Source organism: Grammomys surdaster, unplaced genomic scaffold (genome assembly GCF_004785775.1).
Source record: "Grammomys surdaster isolate TR1022 unplaced genomic scaffold, NIH_TR_1.0 193, whole genome shotgun sequence".
NCBI classification, from domain to species: Eukaryota; Metazoa; Chordata; class Mammalia; order Rodentia; family Muridae; genus Grammomys; species Grammomys surdaster.
The window spans coordinates 6387668-6414580 of NW_021604638.1; the positions used below are offsets into that span (position 1 = coordinate 6387668).

At 51.1% G+C, this 26913-nt stretch overlaps 1 protein-coding gene across 3 annotated transcripts in view; it reads left to right on the forward strand.

The window, feature by feature from the left end:
- The window catches only part of Nfatc2 (nuclear factor of activated T cells 2), a 123525-nt gene extending 105710 nt beyond the window's left edge, over positions 1-17815 (forward strand). For 2 of the 3 annotated variants that reach the window (XM_028769580.1, XM_028769582.1), the window contains exon 10: positions 13869-17815. In XM_028769580.1, the coding sequence (XP_028625413.1) occupies positions 13869-13924 (56 nt within the window). In that variant the 3' untranslated portion in view covers positions 13925-17815. Of the gene's footprint in view, positions 1-7377; positions 7464-13868 lie in introns of all 3 variants that reach the window. The other variant, XM_028769581.1, reaches the window with a different exon arrangement.
- Positions 17816-26913: the final 9098 nt, after the last annotated feature.

Consider the following 26913-nt stretch of genomic DNA (forward strand, 5'->3'; position numbering starts at 1 on the left):
GATTCAGCCGTGATGGGATCTAGGCTGCCTCACCCGAGTGGCAGCTACCAGGCCTCTAGCAAGCATGGTGCCTGAACCCAGTGTGTTCTCACACCCTCACTCCAGGCGTAGAGGTGGCACCCTGAATTCCACGATTGTTGTTTCCTTTTACTTCTGAACAGCCATCTGAACAGTCAGCTTGGTTTTTAGGCCTGAGAACCCTCCTGGAAAGCAGCCTCTCTGTAATTTCCTGGAATTCACTTTTGCTTTCAGCCTTAGGTGACTTTGGCATACCTGTTGCTGCAACTTTTCCCCCTTTTGTCAACTGTGTAGTATTCCGCCACACTGCTTACTCACCCGTCGTGCTGCTGTTTCCAGATGCTTTTCCTTTGCTGTTAGAGACAGCACTGTCTGGAATTGCCTTCACCTCCTGCCATATGTACCCAGAATTCTTTCTCAGGTGAGGCCTGCCTGTGGAGTTGTTTAGACTATGGGGTGTGCATGATGACATGGTTACATCACTGACACAAGTCACTCCCTGCTCTCCCCTGTCACTGTGGCCACCGATACCCCTTTCTGTGTCTTACCACTGTACTTGTGTATGTGGGTATATGCACATGAGTGCAGGTACCCACAGGAGCCAGAAGAGGGTGCCAGAGTCTCTGGAGATGGAGTTACAGGAGATTATGAAGCTGCCCAAAGTGGGTACCAGGAACCAAACTCTGGCCTTCTGGAAGAGCAGTATACACTCTTAACCATGAAGCCATCTCTCCAGCCTCACACCTTTCCATTGGTGTGTGGTAAACAGTGTCTTTTGTTTGGTGAACAGTTTTGAGTTCTTGTTAACTGAATTCATTTATGAAAAGTCTGCACTTAATGTGCCCCTGGTTAGTCTCCTCCATGCTGTCACCCAGAGCTTGAAAGACATGCAGGGCCCCATGTATCCTGAAGGGTCAACACTGTTGGGTCTCAGGCTGGGCTTTTACAGCATAACAGCAGTCCTGAGTTCAAGTTTAAGGGCCAGCGAGGGGGTTGGTCTTTCTCTTCTCACATCACTGAGAGACTCCACTGTGTCACCTTCCAGGCATAGTTCTACATGGGGTTGGCATACAGAGCCATGGTTTTCTGAGTTAATGGCTCATAGTTCCATCTGCTGAGATATGCGATCTTCCCCGTGGGCCTGTGGTCCACAGGGGCTATCAGTGGCTTCCTCACACCAAGGCAGGGCTCTCCCTGGGCCTTGGCCGTTAGATCGGTTTCTGTCTAGCCATTCTATGTTTGTGTCAGCTGACAGGAACTGTTTATGGGCTGTGAGACACAGAGCATCATGAGAGTTGCAGTGACTTGTTAGACCTCTTGTGTCTTCTGTGTCCCTCCAGTAAGGCAGCTCTTGGGGCCCCAGAACTACACCGAGTAGGTCAATCTTAGATCATAAACTCTTTAGGAAGGCTGTGTTTCTAGCCATGTACCCAGGGTCTTGCTTTGAGGCATCCAAAGCCAGGTGTCTATGCATACTGGCTCTTGCTAATATGTCTCAAATGGGACAAGGTGGGATGACCAGTGTCCAAGGATGAGGCCTGTATGCCACGGTTCTCTAGATACCAAAGGTGAACTTGACTGGCTGGACACTCATCTCCATGGTGGCATCTCCTATGCATGCCTGATGTAGCCCTGCTCCTCTTCCTCAAGCCCCTTGACATAACTCTAGCTAATTGAAAACATTGCCTACTGGAGGTGCCAGGTTGGCATGGGTCAGAGACGAGGATGCTGGGATCAGGCCCCACGACACTGTCCTATATTGCTTGCAGCTTACAGACTGAACGTCTCTCTTGGGGTGCTGCTGAAGGCAGGTGGTTCCTTCACCACCTTGGGGCTTGGTGCAAACTGCTCTGCCCACCCCCACCCAGCCGCCCTTGCCTGGCTTGCACCTCTGCTTCTCACTTGAAGTCAGAGTCTCGGAGCTGCTATGTTTACTCATCCCGAGAGCTGGGGACAGTTTGGAACAAGGCATTTTTCTCAGAAGCCCCGAGGCCTTGCAAGTAAGTTGTCTGGGTGCTGGCTGCTGCTGGGGCTAGCTTCCCGAGGCCTGTGCTTTGCAGCACTGGGTGACTCAGAATTCAAGTCCACACGTGGTCAGCCTGAGGTAGCTGGCACTCCGTGGGGGCAGGGAAGGCCTGTGGGGGACAGGATGTGATTTTATACTTTGAACCTTCCCATTCTGAAGATACAGATACTCCCAAGGGGAAGGCCCTTAGAAGCAGTAAGAGGGCCATGTGGATGTTGGATGGCTGGAGGCTGACAGTAGTGGCTCCCATATTACAGATGAAGAGACTGAGGCTTGAGACTGTGAAAATAGGCTTTTTGGCTTCAATGCCTGTGACATTGTACTGGCTGGGTCTTAGCCGCCACCAATGCCCTCCAAAGCCACAAGTTAGGAATGCCTGTTGCACCTTTACAGAGGTGGCCCAGAACAGTCCCATGAAAGGATGTGGCCGATTTGGAGCCCAGCAGACTGGTTCTGAACAGGGTCTCCCTACGATGCTTGTCCTGAGTCCCTTCCCTCTGCATGTGGCCCCATACAGAGCAGGACGGACAGCTGCTAGCTGGAGAGAACTGGTGGCTGGTGAGGATGCCAGGAGCAGAGAAAGATGGGCAAGGATGCCCAAAAGCAAGGCAGAGCCGATGCTCTTTGGGTATAGCCCGCCATAGGCTGGCCCTGTGGTCCTGGGCAGGCAGTCCCTTGACCTTGAAGCCTGCCACTGAGCGTGGCTCAGGACATCGTGGAGGAATTACTTTGGTAAAACAAGCCTCTTGACATTGTAGCAGTCACTCCGGCTGTGTAACAAGAGCTTGCCGGCATCTATGCCTTCACAGTTCTCGGTGTTGAACGCCCAACACCAGGGTAATGTGGACAGGCTCTGTGCTGAGGCTCTGTTTGGTTTACAGATAAGCCTTCCTGCTGCATTTGTGAGTGAGACATACAGACCGCCGCTGGGGTGTCTTGGGAAGGCACTACACCCTCATGTCTGCTTCATCTTGTGTTTTGTGAGGCTTGGTATAGAACCTAGGGTTCCATGGTCATGCTAGGAGGGGTCTCAGTTCCTCAACTTCAGCCCCAGACTGGAGAACCTCATCTTCAGATTCCATCATACAAGGGTAACAGCTCACAATACAAATCTGGGGATCAGAGAGAGATTGTAGCGAGTTCTCAGGAGGAGGGTTGGACTGGGTGGACAAACAGGAGTGAAGGCTGTGTCTGAATCAAAGACACACGCAGTTTCTGAGGCACAAGGACCAGGACTGGTCCAATGGCTGTCACTAGAGGAGGCTTAAGATAGGGTCTAGGCCTTGTGTGAATCCTGTGGAGTTTCTTTGCAGGCAGGTAATGGATCTGGAGTGTAGGAGGGAGGCAGCTGTGCCTGGAGTAGCCTGTGGTAAAGAGAAGAGTTTAAATGCCCAGAATACAGAGCAGATGTGGTGGCAGGAAGCATAGCATAGCCCAGGGGTCTGTGCAGAGGAAGTGGGCTTACCGTGGTGTTGGCGATAATAACTATGTGCGCATAGGGGACTCAGCTAGGAGCAAATGGTGGCACTTGTGGTAGGACATAGAAGTATCTAGAAAGTGAATTTATGGGAGGGTCAGAAACTACTCGGTCACTTGGCATGTGAAAGTGAGGTCTCTTGAGGCTGGGTCAGGAGTTGGGGATCTCATCCACAGAGGTGGGACCCCGTGTGATCTGTGAAGTGAGGACAGGGCCTTGGGAAAGTGAGGGGCTTCCTTACTGCCCCTGTTCCCACCTGCCTCTCCAGAGGGAGGCCTGAGCTGCTCTCGTCAGCCTCAGTCCCACCCCATACACACATGCAATCTCAGAAGTGGAGATGCGGACTTTGACTAAGCCTTTCAACCCCAGCGAGAATCATGGCTTCCCAGTTAGCTATGTCTCCATCTCGTTTGTGGTCACAGCCGCCCTGTGGGTTTGGATGGCTGTTTCCTGAACTCGGGACCCACGGCACCCAGCATCTTGCATCAGCCCTTGATGTCAAGGCAGTGAAGATATGGCAGTCCTTGCTTCACAGTCCATCTTCTTGAAGAGCCTGGGCCACAGTGGCGAGCTGGCAGAAGGGAGGAGGAGCTGACACACTGCTCTGTTCAGGAGCCGTGTGCTACACTTGCTGCAGAAGCGTCTGTGTGGTCACTTGATTGATAGGAGACGTTCTGCTGAGCTGGGGGTTAGAACCCAGCTGAGGGATGAACTCAGCCCGGGTCTTGACTTGACAGAGAGGCTGCACTTCCTGGTGTTTCTTTCTAGGCTTCAAGTCCATGTGTAGACGTATGAAAGTCTTGGGAACAGGCTCTCTACCTGGCCCCCTGGGACAGTAGAGCCATCAGACTGAGCATGCTCTCAAACCTGCTTTTGTTCCCCTTTGGTTCCACAACTCCACACACAGCAGATTCTCACACATGCTGGAACTTCTACACATGTGTGTCTGTGGCCCAGGAGTCAGGAAGCTGGCCGGATGACGGATCTGTGACTCTTTGTGCGTCCATAGCAATCACTGTAGCTTAAGCAACTCGGTTCTTTACTGTCAGATCCATGGTGCTCATGGGTAGAAGTGGGGTGTCTGGTTTAGGCTTACAGCTGTAGTCTTGTAGGAGGCCCCCAAATTGGGCAGGGATTCTAAGACCAATGGCTTCGGGGAGGCAGCCGGAGTAGCATGGAGCTCTTACATAACGCCTCTTGATGTCCATCTCTGTATTCCCAGGAACTAGCCAGAACCCTCGAAGAGGTCTGCGGAACCTACTTCCTGTTGAAACATGCAGGGAGATAGAATGGTAGTCTTAGTTTTCAGAGGGTCCCAGACCCCCTTCTCCTCTTCATGAGAAGACCGTAGGTGGCACTGCTAAGCACAGCTCATGCCACAGAACTGTCTGTATTGCTGTTGCACGGTTGAGGAAACTGAGGCTCCCTGAGAGACCACAGTGATCTCAATCCAGAAACTTCCAAAAGATAGCCACAGCATCCTTACCCGGGGCATCCTGAAGATTAGGAGAACCTTAAATGGAAGTCTCTGAGGCTGGCTCCTGGCTGGAAGGCTCCCCAGTTCAGGAGTATAGGGTAAAGGGGTTTTCAGCCTCTGGTTCAAACCCCAAAGGAGACTCCTTGGAACCAGAGCTGGTGTGTAGATACCAGAGAAAGGTTGGTGGGACCTGCAGGGGTTGGGCCATTTCGTGGCTTTGCAGGGACACACCTTCCTTTCTTGGCCTCAATAACTTGGCCTGAGAACAGGGTTTCCACCAAACATCGAGCCAGGTGAGAGGCTGCAGCTGGGGCTGCCTGTACTTCACCAGCACAGAGGGATAGGTGGTTGGAGTCAAAGACCCAACCTGAGTTGTAGGCACCTCAGACCGAGAAAGGCCCTGCCTCTGGCTTCACACCCCTGGCTTTCACCAAGAGCAGCTGAGAAGTCTTGTCACTAACAGGAAGCCTCGCCTCAGCTCACACAAACCTCAGTGAGGGGCACGGCCTTTTTGAGGTAGACGCTTCCCTTCTTTGGGACCAGCTTTTGAGTCCATGGAGGCAGGGCAGGCAAGCAAGACTTCCCGATGACAGCACTAAGTGGCTTAGTCTTGAGTCCATGTGTGTAACAGCACTTTCCCCTCGGGGATGCTTAGCTTGGTGTTATGGGGACACACTGGAAACCCTTAGCCGTGTGGCATTTCTGATCTGTTTTTCAAGGGAACAGCAAGTGGTGGGGGAGGAGGTGTCCTCCTGCTAACAGGCGGGGACCTGATCTGGAAGCCAGGGCCAGGTAATGACAGTTAGTCTGTTCCAGGGCAGATCTAGGAACATTTGTGGTGAGTGGACTATAAACTGCAGGAAGGGACCAGCAAACCCCAAGGGTGGTCATCTGCATTTCCCATAGTGAGAATGAGGTTGGTGATATAGGTCAGTTAATGACATGCCTGCCCAGCAAGCCCTGGGTTTGGCCACATGTAGCCAGGCATGTTGGTACATGCCTATAATCTCACTGTAGGCAGATCAGAAGTTCAAGGTCATTTTTAGCTACTTACTGGAAGCCAGACTCAGAGACATATGATCCTGTCTCCAAAGAAAAGAAAAATAAACAGAGACAGAGTATACCGGGAATGTGGGGGAATTGGGATTTTGCAGAGGTACCAGCTTTTGAGTCCACAGAGGCAGTTAGAAGGTCCAGAGACCGCTTTGAAGCCATGTAAAGTCTGAGCTACACGAAGACATCCTAAGTGTACGGTTCAGGGGTGCTGGCCCGAGTTTAAAACCGCTAATGGGGCCATTGGCAGGAGGATTATGTTGTGACACCAAAAGGAATGGCCTGAGAACACCTGCTCTGGATTCTGGGGGAGCTGTCATAGGGCAGACAGGAAAAGCCAGCCAATACCGGCCTTGGGGCCTCATGTTCCTCAAACACTGGATAGCAGCCACCTGTGTCTCAAGAGAGATGGGAGAGGCAGGGTTCCCACATCGCTTACTACACTATGAGAGCAAATGGACATAAATAAGTCCTGTAGGCTTATAAATAAGTCCTGTAGACTGTAGTCCCAGGTCTGCTGGGAACCAACCTCATCTCAGTTGGAAGTTCAGGCCTGGCTTGTAAATGCTGAAAAGAACCTTCTCCCCTTGGGTGAAGCCCCCAGGGAGTCCAACATCTCTGAGAATGAATTCTGTTAGATAGGGGAAGGGGATCCCCCACCTCCCAGAAACAAAGGACCTCAGAGAACCCACAGGTCTTTGCATCAAAGGGGCCTCAGACCTATGTGAATCCTCCAGAGGGGACAGGGAGGCCAGGATCCCTGAAAATTTGAGAGAGAGATCGAACACAATAGCTGGATCAAAAAAAAAATGGGTCCCATCCTCTTCAGGGGTCTTCATTGCTCTGAGGAGTAAATGGCTTTGGAGAGAGTAACTTTTGGGGACATTTTAGGAATGTATGTTTGCTCTCTGAGGTGCAGTCTTTGCAGAAGGATGTCACAGTAGATGGGTCCCTCCTGGGATTCCTTTTTTCTAGGCTCTAGAGGAAGACAATTTTATTTCATCTCTGTGACAGGCCCTAGGGACTGACAAGAGGCCTTCAGTATTGCTTAGAGGCTTGCCCGACCCCTCATCTTGCTTAAGTATTTTGCCTCAGAGACCATCACATCCTCTTTGCGTAAAGTCCCTAGTCTCTTGTGCTTCTGAGCTCAGCGGCTGGGTTCATCTAGGCCTGGAAGTTAAGATACTACAGAATCAGCCTGAAACTCCAGTCCAAGGGTGAGGTTCTCTCCTGGGTTGTGTCGCTGGAGACAAACTGGAAGCATGATAGAGTTCAAAGGTAACTTTTCCTTTTCTTCTCAAAAACGGTTTTGCACGTCTCTTTCAGAGTTGATAGACACACATCTTAGCTGGATACAAAACATATTATGAGACCCAGTGACTGGTCTTTGATCCGAGAAATCAAAGTGAAAGGTAATGATTCTTCTGCTTCTCCCTGGGGTCTCCAGCTGTGTTTTCTCACCCTGAGCTCCCTGTTCAGTCAGAGAATGCACCAACCCCAAGACCCTCTTTTCTCATTGGCCAACTGTCCTTGTCATTCCCACTCCTACCCTCAAGGGCGGGACAGCTCCAAGATTCTCAGTCTGTGAGGTGGGGGGTGGATGCAAGGGTTTGCATGCTGTCCTGGGGGACCCCTGTACCCTACAGCGGTGGCCTCCAGGGCCAGTTGTTCTAAGACAATGCTGTGCATACTCAGCTTTCTTTCAGGAGTGTGGGCTCTGAATTAAGTAGAAGCCCTAGGAAGCCAGCCAGGAAATGCTTCGTGTTAGCCATGGCTTAAGAGTTTGGCCTTTAAGTTATTGCTTATGTGCAATGACCTGACCCATGACCAGGAGAGAGAGTGTGACTTTCCCAGAGTACACAATGCCCTTGCTTGGCTCCCCCTCACCACCATCCAACTTTACTGGTTCTGGCCTCGGGGGTTGCATAGAAGGGTCAGGTGGCAGAATCAGACTGGCTGGGGCAAGCTTGGTAGGCTCTCTGACAATATAGTCCCCGTGGGTTAAGGAGAAAGTTCACTTTCCTGTGTTCTTGCTATGTGGTCAGCCGGACTTCGCAGCTGGTACCACTGAGCTCTCTGGGCTGGTGGTTAATTTGGCACTATCGGGGGCTGGGCCATGGCCAGCTTCCATTTCTTTTTGTCAGTGAGAACAACCCTTTTACCTCTCAGGCAAGGTACGGATGTCTTTGGCAGAGTCACACTAAAATCCCAGTCAAAAACAGTGAGGAAGCCAGGCAGTGGTGGCCCATGTCTTATCTCAGCCCTGGGTATGCAGAGGCCAGCCTGGTCTACACACTGAGTTTCAGGACAGCCAGGGTTACACAGAGAAACTGTCTTGAAAAGCTAAACAACAACAAAACCAAAGTAGTGAGTAAAAGCCCAGAGATGAGCTGGAAGCTCAGACCCCCGTGTTCCTGATGACAGGGGATAAAGCACCCCAGCACTACAGTGAACCCTCTTTAGGAAGATGGGGTACTCATCCCATCCAACAACAGGGATTCAAACTTTGTTGTGGTCAAGGGCATTCTTTGTAGCAGCCATCCCCAGACGAGCATCTGCCATAGCCCAGGAGTCAGGCTGATAAAAACTGGAGATATTTTATGCTGAGAGTGACAAGGCCCTCAAGGGTGTGTGGTGCTTCTTGAGCCTGGGAACTTGGCAGACAATCCAACTGCCAGCCTCCCTCTGACCCCAGCACTCATCTGGCCCTTGACTTATCACAGATTCTCTCTTTTCCACTGAGTTTGTATGGATGGCCTAGCTGTGTTCTAAAAAACTTCACTGGAGTCTTAGGCGTCCAGAGCCTAGGAAAGGGGGCTAATCAAAGTTACAAGGACATTTCTGCAGAAAGTAAGGCCGATAACTATGTCCCCAGACAACATCTCTGGATTGTGAGTGATAGGGAGGGCCAGTGCTTCAGGCCCAGAGCTCTTCCTTGGCTCTAGAGAAGACCCTTACCCCCACCCACCAGGAGCCTCCCCTACTTCAGCAGATGAGATGTCTTCCTGACCTGGGCACAGCTGAGGAGCCAGTTGAGCTGGGGAAGTGGGAATTTCAGGCCCAGAATACAGCCTCCGGCTTCCTATCCTGGCTGCAGGAGGGACTCTCGGGCTACTGTTTGACCCAATGGTAGAAAACAGATGAGGTTTAGGAGAGGAGCAGTGGGTGTCCCTGTTCCTTCCTGGAGGTGCCATGCCAGAGTCAGCAGCTAAGGGGGTGGGCTGTAGTCAGAACCTATCAGAGTCCCTTGCCTTGCATGGGGGTGACCTTCTGCAAACTGAAGCTTAAGAGCCTGGTGCTCTGTTAAAGACAGGAGGCCAGCAAGAAGATGTTCTGATAAACCCCTCAGATAACTCCATCCTATCATCTAGAATAGCAGCTCTCAACTTGTGGGTCATGACCCCCCACAGGAGTCACATGTCAGATATCAGCATGTCACTCATATCTGCATATGATTTATAACAGTAGTAAAATTACAGTTCTAAAGTAGCAACAGGATAATTTTATGGCTGGCCGGGGGGGGGGGTGTCGCTGTAGCATGAGGAACAGTATTAAGGGGTCTCAGGATTAGGAAGGTGAGAGCCACTGCTCTAGAACTTGCTCTAGAACTTGACCTCTAACCCAGAATAATTCTTAAGTAATATAAGTTTGAGGTTCTGGCTTCCCCAGATTGATGAACCCCAAAGAAGGCAAAGAAAAATCCTTTTACCTCTCTGCCATTGGCAGACTATGGTAGTGAGGCTTCATCTGGCCCCAGTCCTGTTTTATCAATAGATTTATTGGGACACATTGGTGTTGATTTGTCTATAGGTGTCTCAATAGTTGAGAGAGGACCCAGCACCCACAAATCTGAACACAGTACCTAATCCTTTACTAAAAGTATCTGTCGATCCCTGGCATGGGCCTTTTTAATGTCTGTAGCCAATTTTATTGATTCACGTTCTTAGAGTTTGTAGTGTCTCTTTGTATATGAATGGCTGTCAATGATACTGAAAAATGCAATGATTCTGTTGCACTTAAAAATCTGTCCATCTTTCCTGGTAGCAGCCTCAGGGGTCAGGCTTAAAGTCACACTGAAGGTAGAGACATGGTCCTCCTCAGTCCTGACCTACTGGGGCACTATGGCGGGGTGTCCCTCACCCCGTCCTGTTCTTAGAATGTGGTGCTTTCCGGCAGACCACCGCCTTCAGACCCTGACCACTGTAACTCAGAAGATATCAGGCCTTTTCCTGCACAAAATAAAGCAAGGATTCTGGGGCTCCAGACACAGGGCTTCAGACTAAGTGAGTTACCACAGTGGGCTCTGGGTTCAAATCTCTGCCTACTACAGTGAGAGACTGCCAACATCTGCCCACAGAGTGATTGTGTTAATAGGGCAGGGGTGGGAATTAAAATAGTCCCACCATTCTCAGAAAATCTGATCATTCTTTTGTGGATATAATTTCTAGGCCAGTAATAGCCCTGCCCCCAACACAGCTATACACATGGCCCAATCTGTGAGACATGGATTCCATGCTGACTTCTGGTAAGGGAAGGAACAGGTAGTGTTGGAACCAGGACAGACAGGAAGTTAGATATGGACAGCGGGTGAAGCCGTGTGGGAACTCATAGCTCAAGATGGAAGAGGAAGAAGCTAGGAGAGGGGAGATATTTGGAGGATTTATGGGATGAATAAATGGGGATCAGACCTCTGAGCCACCCTTGGGGGCCATACTCTGACATGGGACCTGAAGTGTCTATCTCTGTGTCCCCGGGCCATTACTGAGTACTTCTATGTCCCGGGTACAAGATATGGCCAGGCATGCACAGCAAGAGCAAGGTGCCAGGAAGGGAAGGTACAGGAGAGAGAACAAGCATGCCCGGCTGTGAGGAGCCTTAGGTCTGGACTGTGGGTGGCACTGGCAGAGATATAAAGCTTAGAAGAGGCAAGGGTGGCATCAGCTGGCGAGGGGCCGGAGGCTTCTGGTGGCATGGATTGGAAAGATGGAAGCTGGGGCCATGCATGCTCAGGCAGGGAGTGAGGCGACAAAGGGACAGACCCCAGGGTCCTAAGAGGGACTCTGGAAATCGGAAAGGGGATTGGCCCAGAGCAGAGGTTTTAGAAATAGGAGAATTTAACCATGGTGAAGGAGACGGTGAGGAAGGTGGACAGAAGACAGAGGGAGGTGGTGGTGACAGGCCTGGGTTGGGGACTCTCCTTCCCAACAAGAAGATAAAGGACAGAGAGTCATAGTGGGCATCACGGGCTACCTTCAAAGGGCTGTCCCCTGCCCTAGTGGCTCATGAGGGGACACCTGAGAGGTTGAGCAGAGCCCCTCAGAACTTGGAGCCCAGGTTTTTAGCTTGACATAGAACAATGTAATTGCCATCATCTGGTTGGTATGTGTTCTAGAACTTTCTCCCCTGCGGCCAGGGGTACAAGTAGGATTTTAGAAAGAAAAGCCAGCATCAGAGAGGTTGCAGGAAGTGCTTCAGCTTGGTAGCCACCTCACCCACCAGCCCTCAGTGTTAAAGACCTGAAGTGGGAATCACTGGCTGAATATTCTAGATACGGTTGGATGGTAGCTTCCTGCTGGTAGGAAACACCTCACCTCAAAAGAAGGCAACACCGCCTCTCTCTGGCTGCTAGTGGTTATCCAGCCTTCCGGTCCTGCGTTCCTCTGAGGGAGCAGACCCTTGGTGAGGGTCCATAGTACCTAAAACACTGCCTATCAGCTAGTTTTAGCAGACCTGGGCTGTGGGGCCACCAGCTCACTGGGCCCTGGCAGTGATGCAGGGGCAGAGCTGGAGTTGGCATCCTGCATTCAGATTCCCATTTGGAGCCCCAAGGAGTGAGCTGGTCCCTGAGACACAGCAGTACAGTACCCTCCCACATGGTCCAGTCAGCTGACCTATGAGTCCCGCCCCCAAGGCCCGGTAGCAGAACTATTTAACATCTCAGAAATGTCTGTTACACTAAGGTTCCAGGGTTCATTCTTGAACATACCTGACACATCTGGCGAGCTGTTCCGCAAGCCCACACCTGTTCTGTCCTGGGCACTGTGGCCATTGACTTGATGATGCTGCCACGTCACAGCGCTAGGAAATAGCAATAGTTTTGGATCCAGTTTATAGGTTGGGAAACTGAGGCATGTAGTGGTAATATCAATAAAGCCAGGCTCGCAATCAAGTTATATCAGAAGTGGTATTCTGACCCCGGCCCGGACTCTAGCAGGTACTTGAGGAACACTGAGCTAGCCCAACCTTCCCATGCAAAGCGCTGAGGGTACGCCAGTGCACACCTGACTGTGACTGCTAACAGCTGCCCAGTGCCAGGCACCAAGCTCAGTGCTGTTATCCACCCCATGGTGGATAACACATCCTCACATCAGCTCTTACAAGTCCACTCAGCGGTGTGTGCCTATAATCCCAGCACTTGCGAGACAGAGGCAGGAGGATTGCCCAGCAGTTCTGAGCTGTCATAGTATACATCTTGAGTGCTTAGAATACATGTCAGGGACCCATCCCCTACCCCCCCCCCAAAAAAAAAAAAAAAAAGCAAAAACAGCCAATGAGATGGCTCAGTGGGTAAAGGTGCTTGCTGCCAGGCTTGATGGCCCACGTGGTGAGAGGAGAGGACGGACGTCAGTGGGTTGTCCTCTGGGCTCTACAACATGCCATGAGACATCCTTTACCTCACCCCAGCACAGAGTTAGATGTCAAAGAGAAAACAGAACGGTGATAAAGGGCGGTGCTGCTGCTGAGAGTCTCACTGTAGAGCCCGAGTCACAGACCAGCGGAGACAGGGCCAGTTCTGCTCAGAGACAAACCTGGATTAGCCTGCCCTTTAAAACTGTACCTATCCACATCGCTGTTGACATGGTGTCACAGGCTCATGGGGCAGGGGCCTCCCAGGAGAAAGCATCTCGGACCTCATAGAGGACCGTCTCTGGCGGCTTCTCTGCCCTCGATGTCGCTTCAATCTGGAAGGCTCATAAAACAGCTCAGATGAGAAACTGAGGTGGCTGTGGGGAGGGATCTCCCTCCCACCCTTGCTTGGCTCAGTTGACAAAATGGCACCGAAGATGTACATTTGCCCTGGGGACAGGCTGTGCAGCCTCCTGTGCACTGGTGATGGCAATGGCTGATCTGTGAGGTCCTGGGGGAAGCCTTTGGCCAGTTCCTCTGTGCTAGGATCTCCCCTCCCCATTTTAGTAACTCACACCTTAGAGGAGCTGCCCATTGTCACAGGCTAGATCACTTCTCCATGCCAGGGGCTGGTGCCATGCCTGCAGTTCCTATTCGAACCACATATTGACCAGGAAAGGAGACCGGCTCCCAAACCCCTCTGAGGACCCTTCCACTCCAGGAGCCTTGAGGCACAGTCTTTGAGCACTGGAGGACCCCTCGTTGTGCTGATTTAAAAAGATAGAAATTTTATTTAAGGGGGCAGCCAGTTAGCTATGACTGTTGAACCCTCCCACCCCCTCTGTTTCTTAAGGGCCCTAAATTTGGGGGTTTAAGGGGTTTTGTTTTCTCATTGGATGTGATGGGACCATGTGCTGGGTGCTGTGAGGTCATGGTAATCACAGAAGCAGTTTGGTAGACCCACAATGGCTTGAACACTAAAAGACAGAAGAAGAGACAGCTGAACACATTACCACATGAGCAAGCAGCTGGGGGACTTGGGTGGGGCAGAGATACGACACAGGTAGGCATTTGTGTTAAAATGGCTAAATGACCATCACAAGGAAAAGTGCAGAAAGTAGCATCTAAATTGGATGCCTGGTTTGGGTGTCATCTCACGTCCTTTTGAAAATTCTCTCCCCTTTTTCTAGTTAACGAAATCATCAGGAAGGAGTTTGCAGGACCTCCCCCCCGAAATCAGACCTAGAAACCAACATTATCGCACGATGCCTTCTACTTTGGACCGCTTCTGTCTCCTCCTGCCGTCTCTGACTGGAACACTGCAGTGTGCACACAGTGCAGGCAGTTGGTGTTGGAGCCTGGGAGCCTGCTGCCTCGCAAAGAGCATCTTAGCCGATGTCCATGGTGACTGGACACAAAAAGCAACTGCCTGCTGACCAAAGCCTCATTCTCAACTCACCAGGATGCTGAGCCTAAGACCCCGGGCTGCGCCGTTGGGAGAACCAGAGGGACTGTGATAGCCCACAGACATGGCTCCTATCTCTTGGGAAGGGTCTTTAGACAGAACAACCAAGGGAGAGAGCATGGCCCAAGAGTCCAGCTTCTGGGCTCAAGAATCCCAGGTCTCCGTAGAAGCTGAAGGTGGACGCGCATCTGTGGGCCACAGCAAAGCGTCATTTTCAAGTTTCTCTTTCCAAAACCAAGCTGCCCTGCCCTGACAAGACCACCTGTCCCACCTTCTCAGCCTTAAGTTATAACACATGTACATGTCTGCTAGCTTCTGGGCCTTTGTCGTGTTTTCCTCAGCTTCAAAGAGCCAACCAAGGAGGCTGCAGGCTGAGCCCTCTCGGCCAGCTGCTTCCTAACCCTGCTGCCTGCATCAGACCTCTGGTGGGATCCGGCTCGGGCTGCCTGTTGGGAACAATGTTTCTGAAGGTTCCCCTCTCCACCTCCTCCACCCAGAAGTCAGGAGAACCTTCTGGGGTTTTGCATTGACTGTTAAGGAGCTAAAACCAACAAACCCAGTCAAAACCTACAGGTATTTGTCATGACCGCCACCAAACAGAAGAAAGGGACTGAAATCTCTCTGCCCTAATCTCAAAGCAGGAAAGTGTTGGTTTCACCCCAGTTTATATATTTTTTTTAACCTAAATTCATTTAAAGCCTCCATGGACTCCAAACGCTGCTGTATGAGCTGTAACTCAGGGGGATCTACCCCAACATCTGCCTTTCCGTGATCAAGCCCTGCTTGGCCAGGTTGTGTGTCCTGTGGGACTCCACACTCTGCCTGCTTCAGGTAGTCCTCCATGGTCTTCCTCCTGGTGTGGTTTTCTTCTTCCAACAGCGTTATCCCAATCCTGTGAGCAAGACCATTTTCGTCCCCCTGCCTTCATCCCAGATGTCCCTGTTGGGCATCTTTATAAAGTGACTTTTTCGGCTTTGTCTGTTAGGCAGGGAACCCGAGAAGCCAGCCACAGTGGCTAAATAGCCATGGTTGGTTTCTTACATCCTGGCTTTCTTGTTAAGGCCATTTGAAAGTAAATCTTGGGAGCTGGGCCAGCTATGGCTGGCTCTCCAGACAGAGACCCCATACCCAGGGTTCAGCTTGAAAATGAGGTGTGGCTTTGTGGTCAGTACCTATTGTGTCTCTCCCCTAGCAGCAGTACTGGGCTTTCCCTCCACCGACCCCATGCATCGACCTGAGCAGAATTCTCTCTTGAACCCAGAATGTCCGCAAGAAGTTGAGCACTAAGTCTCTGTGATTCTAAGTACTTCCTGCTAAACCAGAAACTTTCTGCTGGCCCTTCACAGACAGGAGCTTCTGACTGGAGCAATGCCGGCTTCTCTGGGGGATGGCGATGAGGGTTTGGTGAATGATTAGTTCGCACTTGCCCTGGCTGAGCGCCACTTTTTGCACATGAGGGAATCGGGCCCTTCCTCAGATATCTCAAAGTTTTACCCAAGTGCCTTCCTGTAATTGTAGTCGGTAGCTCAGCTGCACTGTCCACAGGGCGACAAAGGGCTAACTCATTTCCCATTAGTCTTCTTGTCAGCAAAGGGGTTTCTGGTAGTTCAAACTTCTATACCTTTGTGTGTGTGTGTGTGTGTGTGTGTGTACATGTATACATTGTTCTTCCCTTTATACTGTCTTAGCTGAACAGTTTCAGAAACCTGCTCATAAACAAATATCCCAAATAGCCAAGGAAAGAAAGCACCAGACAAATAGGCCAGAGAAAGTGTATGAGTGGCAGATAGCTATCGAGAAGGGTTGGTCAGTTACAGACTCCAGGGGAAGCGACGCCAGGTGTGATTGCTTAGCAACCATTTCCAGGATGGGAAGACGCAGTCTGATCTTAGCAAATGAGAGAAGATGCCGGAAGCAGTGAAGATAAGTGTACTGCATGTGGGTCAGAAGGATGGAAGTAGAAGTGTGTCCTTGCTAAATCTGTGGTGACGTTAGGGTGGCACTCTGACAGTTCCGTGTTGCTAAACGTGGCACTTTCTCTTCAAAGTCCACGGATCTTCCTGATTGTACAAAGACGCCGCTGCTGGGGAGTATATCGATCCACCCAGATTAGCATGGTGTTAAATTTTATTTTCTTATTTGTATTTTGATGCTTTTTATCTGCCCTTAAAAATCTCACCCCTGTTGGAGTTAGAACATATTTATAAATGGTCAGCTGTCTTTTTAAGGGTCTTTTTTTTACATCTGTATCTTAATTTTCTGTAAGAGAAATGATATATTCTTGATTTTTTTTAACATTCTGGAAACAAATCCAAAGACTCACCTCAGGTTCTGTCAGGACCTCCGGATGGGATGGGAGGGGACCTTGTAGGAGAGAACATCTTTTTCTAGCTTGAGGAAGATGCTTACTCCTCCAGCCTCGAGCCAGGGCTGTCCCTGAGAATCGTGCATGAAAGGTTTAGTTGGTGGTTTTGATTTAAAGCCATACAAGTCTGTCTTTCCATTGACGAGATCCTACGGGCAGGCTGATATTGACAGAGCCAACCACGTGGAGTCCTCCCAGGTGACCGATGCACAGCACCCAAAAGAGCAGCCGCCTTTTCCTCATCATAGCCCCGGACAAAGTGAGCAGCTTCCTCCCAAGCCCTGGGATAGCTTGTTAACATGTAGCAGCCTGGTCATCCGTCACCACCAGCCATGGTCAGCCACCTGGTGGCGGCACCTTCACACAGAGAGGCCGGAAGCCAATGTGTTTTAATTGGCACTAAGAACCTAAGGGAGGCGGAGTTGGTTTATCTTTGCACCACAGAGGGCTCAGCACCGACACACCATTGTGGGGAGGTGGGGGGCTACTTAACAACTGTGTTCATTTGGCACTTCAGAAAAGACACAGAGGTGGCCAGGCTAGAGTGAACATACCTGAATTCTCTGCTGGCAGGGAAGCCTAGAGGAACGTGACAGACACATCCTCACCACTGGCGTCTCCCAAGCTTGGGCATCAACCTTCATGGACCCAAACCTGCCAGCTGCAGAGCAAGAGGTTTCCCTGCAGTCCACCCAACAGCTTAAATAAGGCACCGTCACCTTCACCAGCTTACCCGTGCCTTGACATATGGCCACCATTGTTGTCTTCATCCAGTTTGTTTACAGCTAACTCTAAATGATGGGCCAAGAGTGGTGCTTCCCTGAGCACGCCCTCTGAAATCACAGTGAAGTCCTGGGAACTGGAGTCAAAAGGGTTAATGCTGGTTCTACACAGCGCAGGGGGGTTACGGGGGCAAATGGAAATAAAGGCCCCAGCCCTGCCCTCTCAGGCTTCAGATGGACTGGGTGCAGACAGCACTGTTGGTACGTGAGGAGGAGTCCTAGCACTCTGATTGGCCAGAGCGTTGTGTGGGAGCATCCCAGACGTCAGAGGATCCCTGTCCCCCTGTCATTTCTCAGCCCTCACAGGAGTCTCACAACCCCCCAGTTCCAGAAGGTTGCCCCAGCGGGGCCTGAAGGCCGGGTTTGGGAAAATTTCCACTGTCTAAGGAGTTGGGATATATCACATTCCTATGCAAAACGATTTTAATCTTTAGTTTCATGCAGTTTATTTTTGCTATATGTAAAGTATTTTTATACGGCTTATATGATGACAGCTTAGTAATAAACAGTTGAGAGCAACTTTAACATGGGTGTGTCTGCTTCTCTGGGAGGTGGGGTATAGGCTCAGGAGGCATCTGCTGGCCCTGTGTGGTAAGAACACTGGCTCAGAAGGCTTGCCCAAGTGACAGAGTCACAAGGTCAACTGAGGTCTGGTCCATCCCCCCCACCCCCCCATCCAGGTTCAGCTTATGATCTGTTCCTGGTCCTCTTTTTAGGGTCACAGACAGGAACAGATTTATGAGTCAGCCTTGGGCCAACTTCCAGGAAGTCCCTGGGTACGTGAAGTCGTTTGGAAACAGGTGGATGAGGGATGGGGGCCTTCTGTTTGGTCACCTGACAAAAATTACTGGAGGAGAGGGGTGTCATTGTCAAACTGAAAAACATATTCCAGAAAGTTCCAGGACGTTCTAGCTGCAGTCCTCCTCAGAACGGCTTTTCTCCTTTCAGAGTTAAAGCACCCAAGAAAGGTGGAAGGAATTGCTATTTCTTAAAATCTTAATATTATTCAAACGTCATCCACCCTTGAAAGCTGTGCTCTGAAGTCCTGGGGCCTGTGCCTCAGGGACTCTCTACCCAACCGTGATGCCCTTGGGATGTTCTAGATCTCACCTCCACCCCTTCCCATGCCTGCAGCTAGCAGGACCACGTGGACAAGTGTGCCAAGCCCTGACAGGCACTCTTGCATGAGGCCTTGTGTCTGTAAACACCTACCCTGACAGGTTTCAGGCCCCTCCGGTAACTTACACCGGAAGCCCTCCAAGAGTCCCTCAACCTAGAGGGTCCAGTTTCCAGAAGTTTCCTGGTGAGCACATGGCTTCCAATAGCTGGTGTGGATGCCACTAACACATGCTCTCCAGAATGAATCACATGGCTGGACTGGGGAGGAACTCCCCCCCCCCAGCTCTGCCACCACACCCCCCAAGCTGGCTGTACCCCTTACAATGTTTGCTGTAACCTGTCTTTTCCCCACTTCTGAAGCCCTTCCATGTCTCTCCCGGAAGCCAGCATCTGCAGCCAAGGCCAGGGAGAAGACTACAGCCATTCAAAGTAGATGTCGTCTTCTACATTTCCATGCAAGCTTCCCTGGCAAACACATTTGACCCATTCCTCAGTTTCCCCTGATGCAAAACAAGACCAGTAGCTGTCACGTTCCAAGTATCAGGGCCCTGACAGACACTGGCTTGTGTCTGCTATCAATCCCCTACAGCATCACTAAACAGACATTGGGCTTCAGCGGTGAGCCTTGAGCTCCTGCAGGGGACTCATTTACCATGAGATCTGGAAAGACATAATAGAGGTTTGGGTTGGTTTGTGTTTTAGCTAGACCCTAAGTGCCAGAAATTAGTCTATCCACCTTTTAAAACTCCCCGGATATAAAGGAAGAACACAGTGGAAACCCCTAGGGGTGACAGCAGTCTGCAGAGGTCCCTGGCCACGGGCAGCAGCAGCGTTAGAACAGAAGAAGCATGACTCTGGTGACAAATGGAGGCTTTAGAAGGCTTCGGGGAGAAAGTAGGACAGACACTGGCACAGCCTCTTTGGGGTCATAAGCCAGAAGGAAGCACAGAACCAGGTTGAATCTCAAACAGCAAGAAGATGGAACCACAAGAGTCATTAGTAATCGAAAGTGAAGGCCATGCGGAGGCAGAGGGGACTGGCCTGTAAACCTCATGACATTTAGTGGTACATGAATCTGGGCAAAACTTTCCCTCTCTCTGAGTCCACCTGCCCCACCTCCTGGTAGCACCCAGAAGTGGGGGTGTGTATACATGGCCCAACCAAGAGGTACAGCCAAGGAGACTGGTCCAGCCCAGCTTCTTTAAGAATTCCCTTTTTCCTGCAGATTCTATACTCACAAATTACACAGTTCACCACGACAATCAAATGTACTGCGGGGACCACACTATCTCATCCTTAGCCAGATTTCGAGGAGGGACGGTAAATCACAACCTCTGTGACAAATATGCCAAGTTCTCTCAAGTGCCCCACCAGCAGCAGTGTAGACCCACAAGACCGTGTTTCAGGACCTTTGCTCCTAGTGACACAAGGCCACATAAGGCCAGGCTTCCCAGGACCACTTTGGACAGGGCTGTACAGACCCCTTTCAAAGATTCCAGATGTGGGTACATCTGCATGACTTCACTGTGCCAGCCACCGGGCATTTCTAGTTAACATGCCTAAGATTCCCTGGCTCCTGGTCTCCACCCCTCCCTTCACCACCAGCCTGCAGCAACACCCTCCAAACTTTTGCTTAAGGAACAATATGGCGGTCACCCGGAGCCCCCACAGCCCCATTGCCCACAGATCAGCACGTTCTGTGGCTCTGAAGTGTTTGTTGCCTTCTCCCTCCGTGCCCAAAGACCTTCCCTCATCTGCCTGGATGACAGGGTGGCTCCTCAAGTTTCCCCAACATTTCCCATCCATCCTGCTCACAGGCCAAGTTTCAAGACACCCTGTATCCCCTTCTGCCTACAGGCAAAAACACGTCATGGGTCTTAGCATTTAGATCTGGAGCCCCGGCAACATACTCAGCCACCTTCCCTCCTCCCAATCTCCACTCACACAGCTTTCCTCCCTTGTTCTCAGACCACACCATCTCCCAGGGCTGGTTCTCCTTTCTTAGTGCCGGAAGTGCTCCCTTCCTAATTCCGGAAGCACTCCTGGCTCTTCCTCCCCAGCGGCGAGGTACCATGCTGAGCCGCTGCGCAATGTCAGCTTGCTTATTGACTGTTCCATCTTGTGGGTCCCAGAAGAGGATAGCATTCAGTGCTTGCCTGAGCTCAGGGCTGCCTCTCCAAGTCCAGCACACAGTAGGACATCAGTGCACCGGGTATAGGGGATGAATAAACAGACATCATAACCAGCTTTGACATGCACGAGAGGCAGAGAGCCACAGAAAAATTAATCACTTCCTAATATCTAACCCATTTTTCAAAACCAAACAATGATCTCAAGAGAGGCCTTCCCTCTGCCTCATGGGGCTTGGTGTGTTCATTTCTGGTTACACAGCGGTTGTTTTCTGGCAAGAGCCAGCTCCCTTCACTGCAGAAAGCAATAACGACATGACTCCCTCGGGTCTCCGAGCTGCCAGGCCGTCATCTGCTCCCGGCAGCCTGCAGTCACCTGCGGCCCTCCTGCCTGTAAAGCACTCTCTGCTGTAGCTCAATGGCTCCTAGGGGACAGGTAAAGGAAGGGCAGGCAGCCAGCTGCTGTTTACTAGACAAATGTGAAACTGGAACTTCCCCAGGGGGTGCGATGGATAAGGTGAGAGATGCGGCCCGCCGTCAGGACTCCACAGCGCCCACTGCAGGCCGTACGACAACACCGCAGCCTGGCCCTCAAACCTCCGGGACACCCAGAAACCCCCGCTCTCAGTTACCAGTTATCTTTCACGTACTGCCAGTGGTCCCCATGGCCTCTGAGAACCAAAAGGTCTTCTGCACAACCCTGGCCCTTCCTGAGGCGCACCCTGTCGAAACTAAGTTGGGATGTCCTTTAAGAGCTCAAACTGAGATCCCGGACACCATAGCCTCTCATCTCCAAGACTCACGGTCTCACCCGTTGCTTTGCTTTTCATCCTTCTCATAGTAGGTTGTCAAGTCCTCCCCTCCCCCTCTCCCATGAGTTCCTGAGACCCTACTGTCTGCACCTTTTCCTTCCTCAAATGCTGCTTTTTGCCGTCTGCCTCCTACAAGCCATGGTAAGAAGACCCCACACTCTCCTCTAACTGAGACCCAGCAGCTCCCGCCCCAACCCTCACCCCACGCTACAGGCCTTGGAGACGGTCGTAGAAAATGTAATGCCTAAAGCTTCAAAAATTTACAGTCGCAGTTCTGGGGACCAGAAGTCCAACATGGGGTTCATGGAGATGCTCAGCAGGCTGGGGGGGTCCTCCCTGAGGCTTCAGCGAGGACCCTCTTCCTGCCTCTTAGGAAGACAGCAGCCCTTGGAATAGAGCTCCCAGGTGACTCCATATTCCAAGCCAGCAACACGCCTCGACAGCTGGTCCCCGTGAGCTTCCTTTGGCTGATAGCCTTATGTTCACACAGGGCACACCTGGGCAGCCTGGGCTACACAGGGCACACCTGAGCAGCCCAAGTACCCTCCCCAAATCACCTGTGATTAGTGATCACACTCACCATCTCTTGCTGTGGAAGATCCACGGCTTTTGGGAACTATGGGGACATCTTTGGGGAAGTCTCTGCCAACTCAGAAGTGACCCAGGACTCCTGGGGCTCTGATAGCGGGGGAGGGGGGCCGTTGTCTTCCATTCCTTTCTTGACTGCAGGTTGTGATTGCCACCTGAGTACTCTTTCCAGGTCTGCTTTTGCTTGATGGTTGGCAGTTCCATCATCAGAGGGGTCCCTCCCACACCCTGACTCTGTTTCTCAACCTCCTCTTATCCAGAATGTCTGTGCTCTGAAGACAGTACTGGGGGTCTCTCAGTTCAGTGCACACCAGTCACTTTGGAGCCTTCATAAGATACTACTAGATCTTCTGATGTCAGAAGGAGGTCTGAAGAGCCCAGAGGACTTTTTATTTCCAACAAGGTCCCAGGTGACATCCTAAATGCAAGCACTGACGTCACTCAGACCGCCATTTGGAGCCTCAACTCCTCACAGTGTTCTCTCTAGCATCCAAATCCACACACCCCTGGGACCTGTGACACTCTGACCCTCCACCATCCCTACCTGGGTGCTTCCTTGAACTTCTGCTTCTCCCAGCAGGAACTGGGGGGGGGGGGTGTTCAGGGCTGTCACGTGACCCTGGCTGCTTAAGTCTCCCAATGTGCTGTCCTTTCTGCCCTCACCCCTGGAAGCTACAGAGAAGCATCAAGCCACAAAATGTCTCTCCTGTGCTGCAAAATTACAGATTCTCCTCCTTGCCCTCTGCTCTGGGCCCTCCTGGAGGCCCTCCCCTCCCTTCCCCTCCCCTCCTCTTCCCTCCCCTCCCCTTCACAACCTCACTCTTCCTCCACGCTCTCCTGATCACCACCTTCCATTTGCACTCTATAAGGAATGGACTGGACGCAATCTGCCTGGTGGGTTACCTCCTGCAGCCCTCCCAGGGGCTCCCTCCTCCTGCAGCCCTCCCAGGGGCTCCCCCCTCCTGCAGCCCTCCCAGGGGCTCCCCCCTTCCCCACCTTCTCACCTTCTCAGAGGACAAGCAAGCAGCTCCTGCAGCCTTCAAAAGCAGTGTGTTTGTAACCCTTTAATTGCCTTGATGCCTTTGTGCATCACCCACATGCTCCAACCCTCCTCCTCTTACTCTCTCTAGTCTTTTCTTTTGGGGCTATCATCGTGTCATTGCCCAGGCCAGCCTCAAACTCACTATGTAGCTAAGGATGACTTTGAACTCCTGATACTTTTGCTTTCAGTTCTGGGATTACAGACATATGGCACCACAATTGTTTACGCAGTCTAAGGATCAAACTCCTGGGGATGGGGTGTGGGGTGGATTCATGCATTCGAGGCAAGCACTGACCAGCTAAGCCACACCCACAGCCCCAAGTCACCCCAATTGTTGTACAATTAATATTAGATTGGGTTGGCCAACATGGATGATGAAGGAAGCAAATTTGTGCCTCAATTGTCTTTGGAATGGGTTCATGTTGGCGTCCACAGAGGAGAGGCAGGGAGAGGTGAAGAGGGTAGTGGGGGGGGAGGGGATAAGAGCAAAATGTAAGGAGTAAGAGCGTGTGTGAAAAATGTCACAATGAAACTCATTACTTTATAGGATTACCTAGAAAATAACAGGTGCTGAAGACCACGCTGACTGTCTCCCAGGGGTCTCAGAGACAGCTTTGCCCAGAGTGCTTGATCTCTGTGACCCTTTGGAGTAGAATATGATTTAGAACTAATGTTGGAGACTCCAAGCTTTGTAATGTCAAACCAGATGGCCGTCACAGAGGACCAGCATGATGAGAGCCACAGTCCCCATTGGCCAGTCTGAACCTGACCCACAGTTTGTAAGGGAGGGGCAGTCAGGCTCACCGGTCACTTGAATGCACCTGGTGTAGCCCCACCCCTGAATGCACCTGCTGTAACCCTGCCTCTTGCATTCATAGCTATGATCACTCTTATTTTGAGAGCTCAGACTCCTGCAGTGTTCATCAGCTCATGAGTTCAGGGGCAAGGGTCTGGATGTCTCTTGTGTGTCAGGAGATGCCACAAGTCCAGAGACATCTACTTATGCATGCCACAGATACTGATTATAGCCATGTGTCCAGAGCAGGTGTTTGGATACAGCTGTGGGATAGTCTTTGTGCCCAGGAGGTACAGGAGGCATGGAGATGACCAGCAGGCGCCATAGAGGAAGGAGCCACAGGGGAGAGTGGTCAGGGAGGGTAAAGCTGCACCAGACTCTGCCTGGTCTAGGATTGTCACTGAGGCTCATGGACAGCCTGAAGTGGATGCCTTTCTCACTATCCAGGTAAGCAGGTGGCTCAGGGCACACACCCAATGAACACACAGCTAATTTCCTGAGAGGTGTCACCAAATTTGCTGTGCCACCTCCTCACCCTGACCACTCTGGGGAATTTAGAGCCATTAGGGGGCGTGGCCCCAGAGTCCCAGATATCCTTAAGGTCTTCCTGAAGCACAACCAGGGGCATTCTCTATAACTACATAGAGCTAAGAGGAAGACACTGTGTGCAGAGGCATAGGTTTGTCATCCCATCTCCTCAGAGGCGGAGGCAGGAGGATTGGAAGTTCAAAGCCAACCTGAGCAACAGAGTAAAATCAAGACAATCACAGGAGACCTAGCGAGACCCTGTGTCAAAATAAAAAGGTAGTAAGAGGACTATGTTTGTTAGCTCAGTGGTAGAGTACTTGCTTAGCATGTGCTAGGTCCTAGGCTGCATCCCTGTACCTTCCCCCACCCCCCAAAAAAAAAACAGTCCTGGGGAATGGAGCAGGGGAGAGAAATGGGTCAAGGGAATTTGTTTGTGGGAAGGTGGGGATGGATGGTCTCAGCACTTGACTCTGGAAGAACATAAGAGTGACCTTGGAAACAGACTCCCTTCCCAGCCCCAAGATGGAGAAACAGCCTCTGTGTCTGTGGGGACACCCATGGCCCCAAGTGGATTTAACTGTCAGGCCTTGTGATCCACAGGGACAGCACACCTGCCACACACAGCAGTGTGAGAGGCACATTCTTGAGGCCCAGCTCCCCGGCATGTGCTGACAGTACTGTTCATGCCAAACTTGAACTTGGAGGCTCTATTCCAAGATGAGAAGTGACAACTGACCTCTGGGACGCTGGAGGAAGGCCTCCGGTGGAGTCCCGCTGCCCCCTAGAGGAGCCAACTGGAACGCAAGAAGAGACGTATACAGCAGCTTCCCAGGACTGCCCTGTCCCTCCTCCGGTCCCAGCCACAGGACAGCCTTTCTCCTGACCCGGCTCACTCTGTATCCCAGGGCTGTGTGTTCTGCCCCAGAGCCACTCCCACTTCCAGGACAGTTGGTGACGAAATGGCATTGAGATCAAAGGTGAATCCTATTCCAGGCACTGGCCTGCATAAATGGAAAGTGCACTGGACAGGCTGATACCATGGCTACTTCTATCCAGCCCTCAGGATGCAGCCTGCTTCTCACCTCTTCAGAAAGCAGGACTATGACCCCCCGATTAGAAGCCACCCCACTGCTCCAGCTCCTCTATGCCTTCCCCTGCAGCCCATCTGCAGTGTGTCACCAGGCTCATCTCCCCACAGGGCCTCACGTTATACATGGAAATGATAAAATTCCATCAGTATGTGCTGCATGAATGAGTGAGTGAAATGAATGAATGAATGATGAATGAAGATAAGCAAATGGGTGAAGGTGAATGAATGAATGGATGAATGAAGATAAGCAAGTGGGTGAAGGTGAATGAATGAAGATAAATGCATGAATGGATAAATGGAGATAAATATATGAGTGAGTGAAGATGAATGAGTGACGATGAATGAGTGAATGAATCAGTGAATGAATGAATGAGTGAATGAAAATGAATGAATAAGTGACTGAAGATAAACAAATAAGTGAAGGTGTATGAATGATGATGAATGCATGACTGGATAAACAAAGACGAATGTATGAGTGAATAAAGATGAATGAATGAGTGAGGGAAGATGAATGAGTGAATGAATTAGTGAATGAATGAATGAATGAGTGAGTGAAGGAAGATAAACGAGTAAAGGTGTAAGAATGATGATGAATGGATAAACAAAGATGAATGTATGAGTGACTAAAGATGAATGAATGAAGATAAATGAGTGAAGATGAAAGAATGAGTGAGTGAAGATGAATAAATGAGTGAATGAATGAATGAGGATGAACAAATGAGTGAAGGGGAATGAATGAGTGAGATGGATGAATGGTTGAACGAGTGGCTGAATGAGTGACACACTGCTGTTCTCCGGAAGCCCTACTCAGAAGAGGAGTGCACAGCGCCATGTGAAGTGGGTTGGATGGTGACCCCCCTGCTACCCTCTCTCACTGGGGACCTGCGGAGGTGACTTGTCTGGAGGAGGGATCTTGGGTGTGTGACACGTCACTGATCTTGTGGGGGGCATCCTGGGTCATTCAGACAAACTAAATGCCATGACTAGCAGCCTTAATGGAGAGAGGAGACACAGACAAAGGCAGAAACAGGAGTTCCCCAGCCACGAGCTACCGAGGTCCAGGCCTGGTGACCCAGCCCTCATGCCAGCTCCCCTGACACTGGGGCAGAAAGAGGAAGACGTTCATGGCCAGCTGGGCACCGTGTCTCAAACTAAAGAATGAAAGGAGGCTTCTGAGCTTTAGTGGTTGAGTGCTCGCCCTGGGTGCCATCTCTAAGTAATGACAGAGTGAGGGGTGTGGCTAAAGGAAGCTGCCATTATTCTCTTGTGAAGGGAGCATGGTTTGGGGATATCCTGCTTTGGGGCTCCTGTCCTCCTGCAGGGAGAATCCTAGGCCCCTGGTGAGTGGGCCCTCATGATGGCCAACACTGAAACGAATACTTGAGGAGTCTCCCTCGTCCTTGCCACCTGCTGGGACTCGGATATTTGCATATTCATAATGAGATCTCTTGGGACTGGGGCTTCCATCTGAGCCCGAAACTTCTTGCACACTTGCACACCTACCCTGAAGGAATTTGCA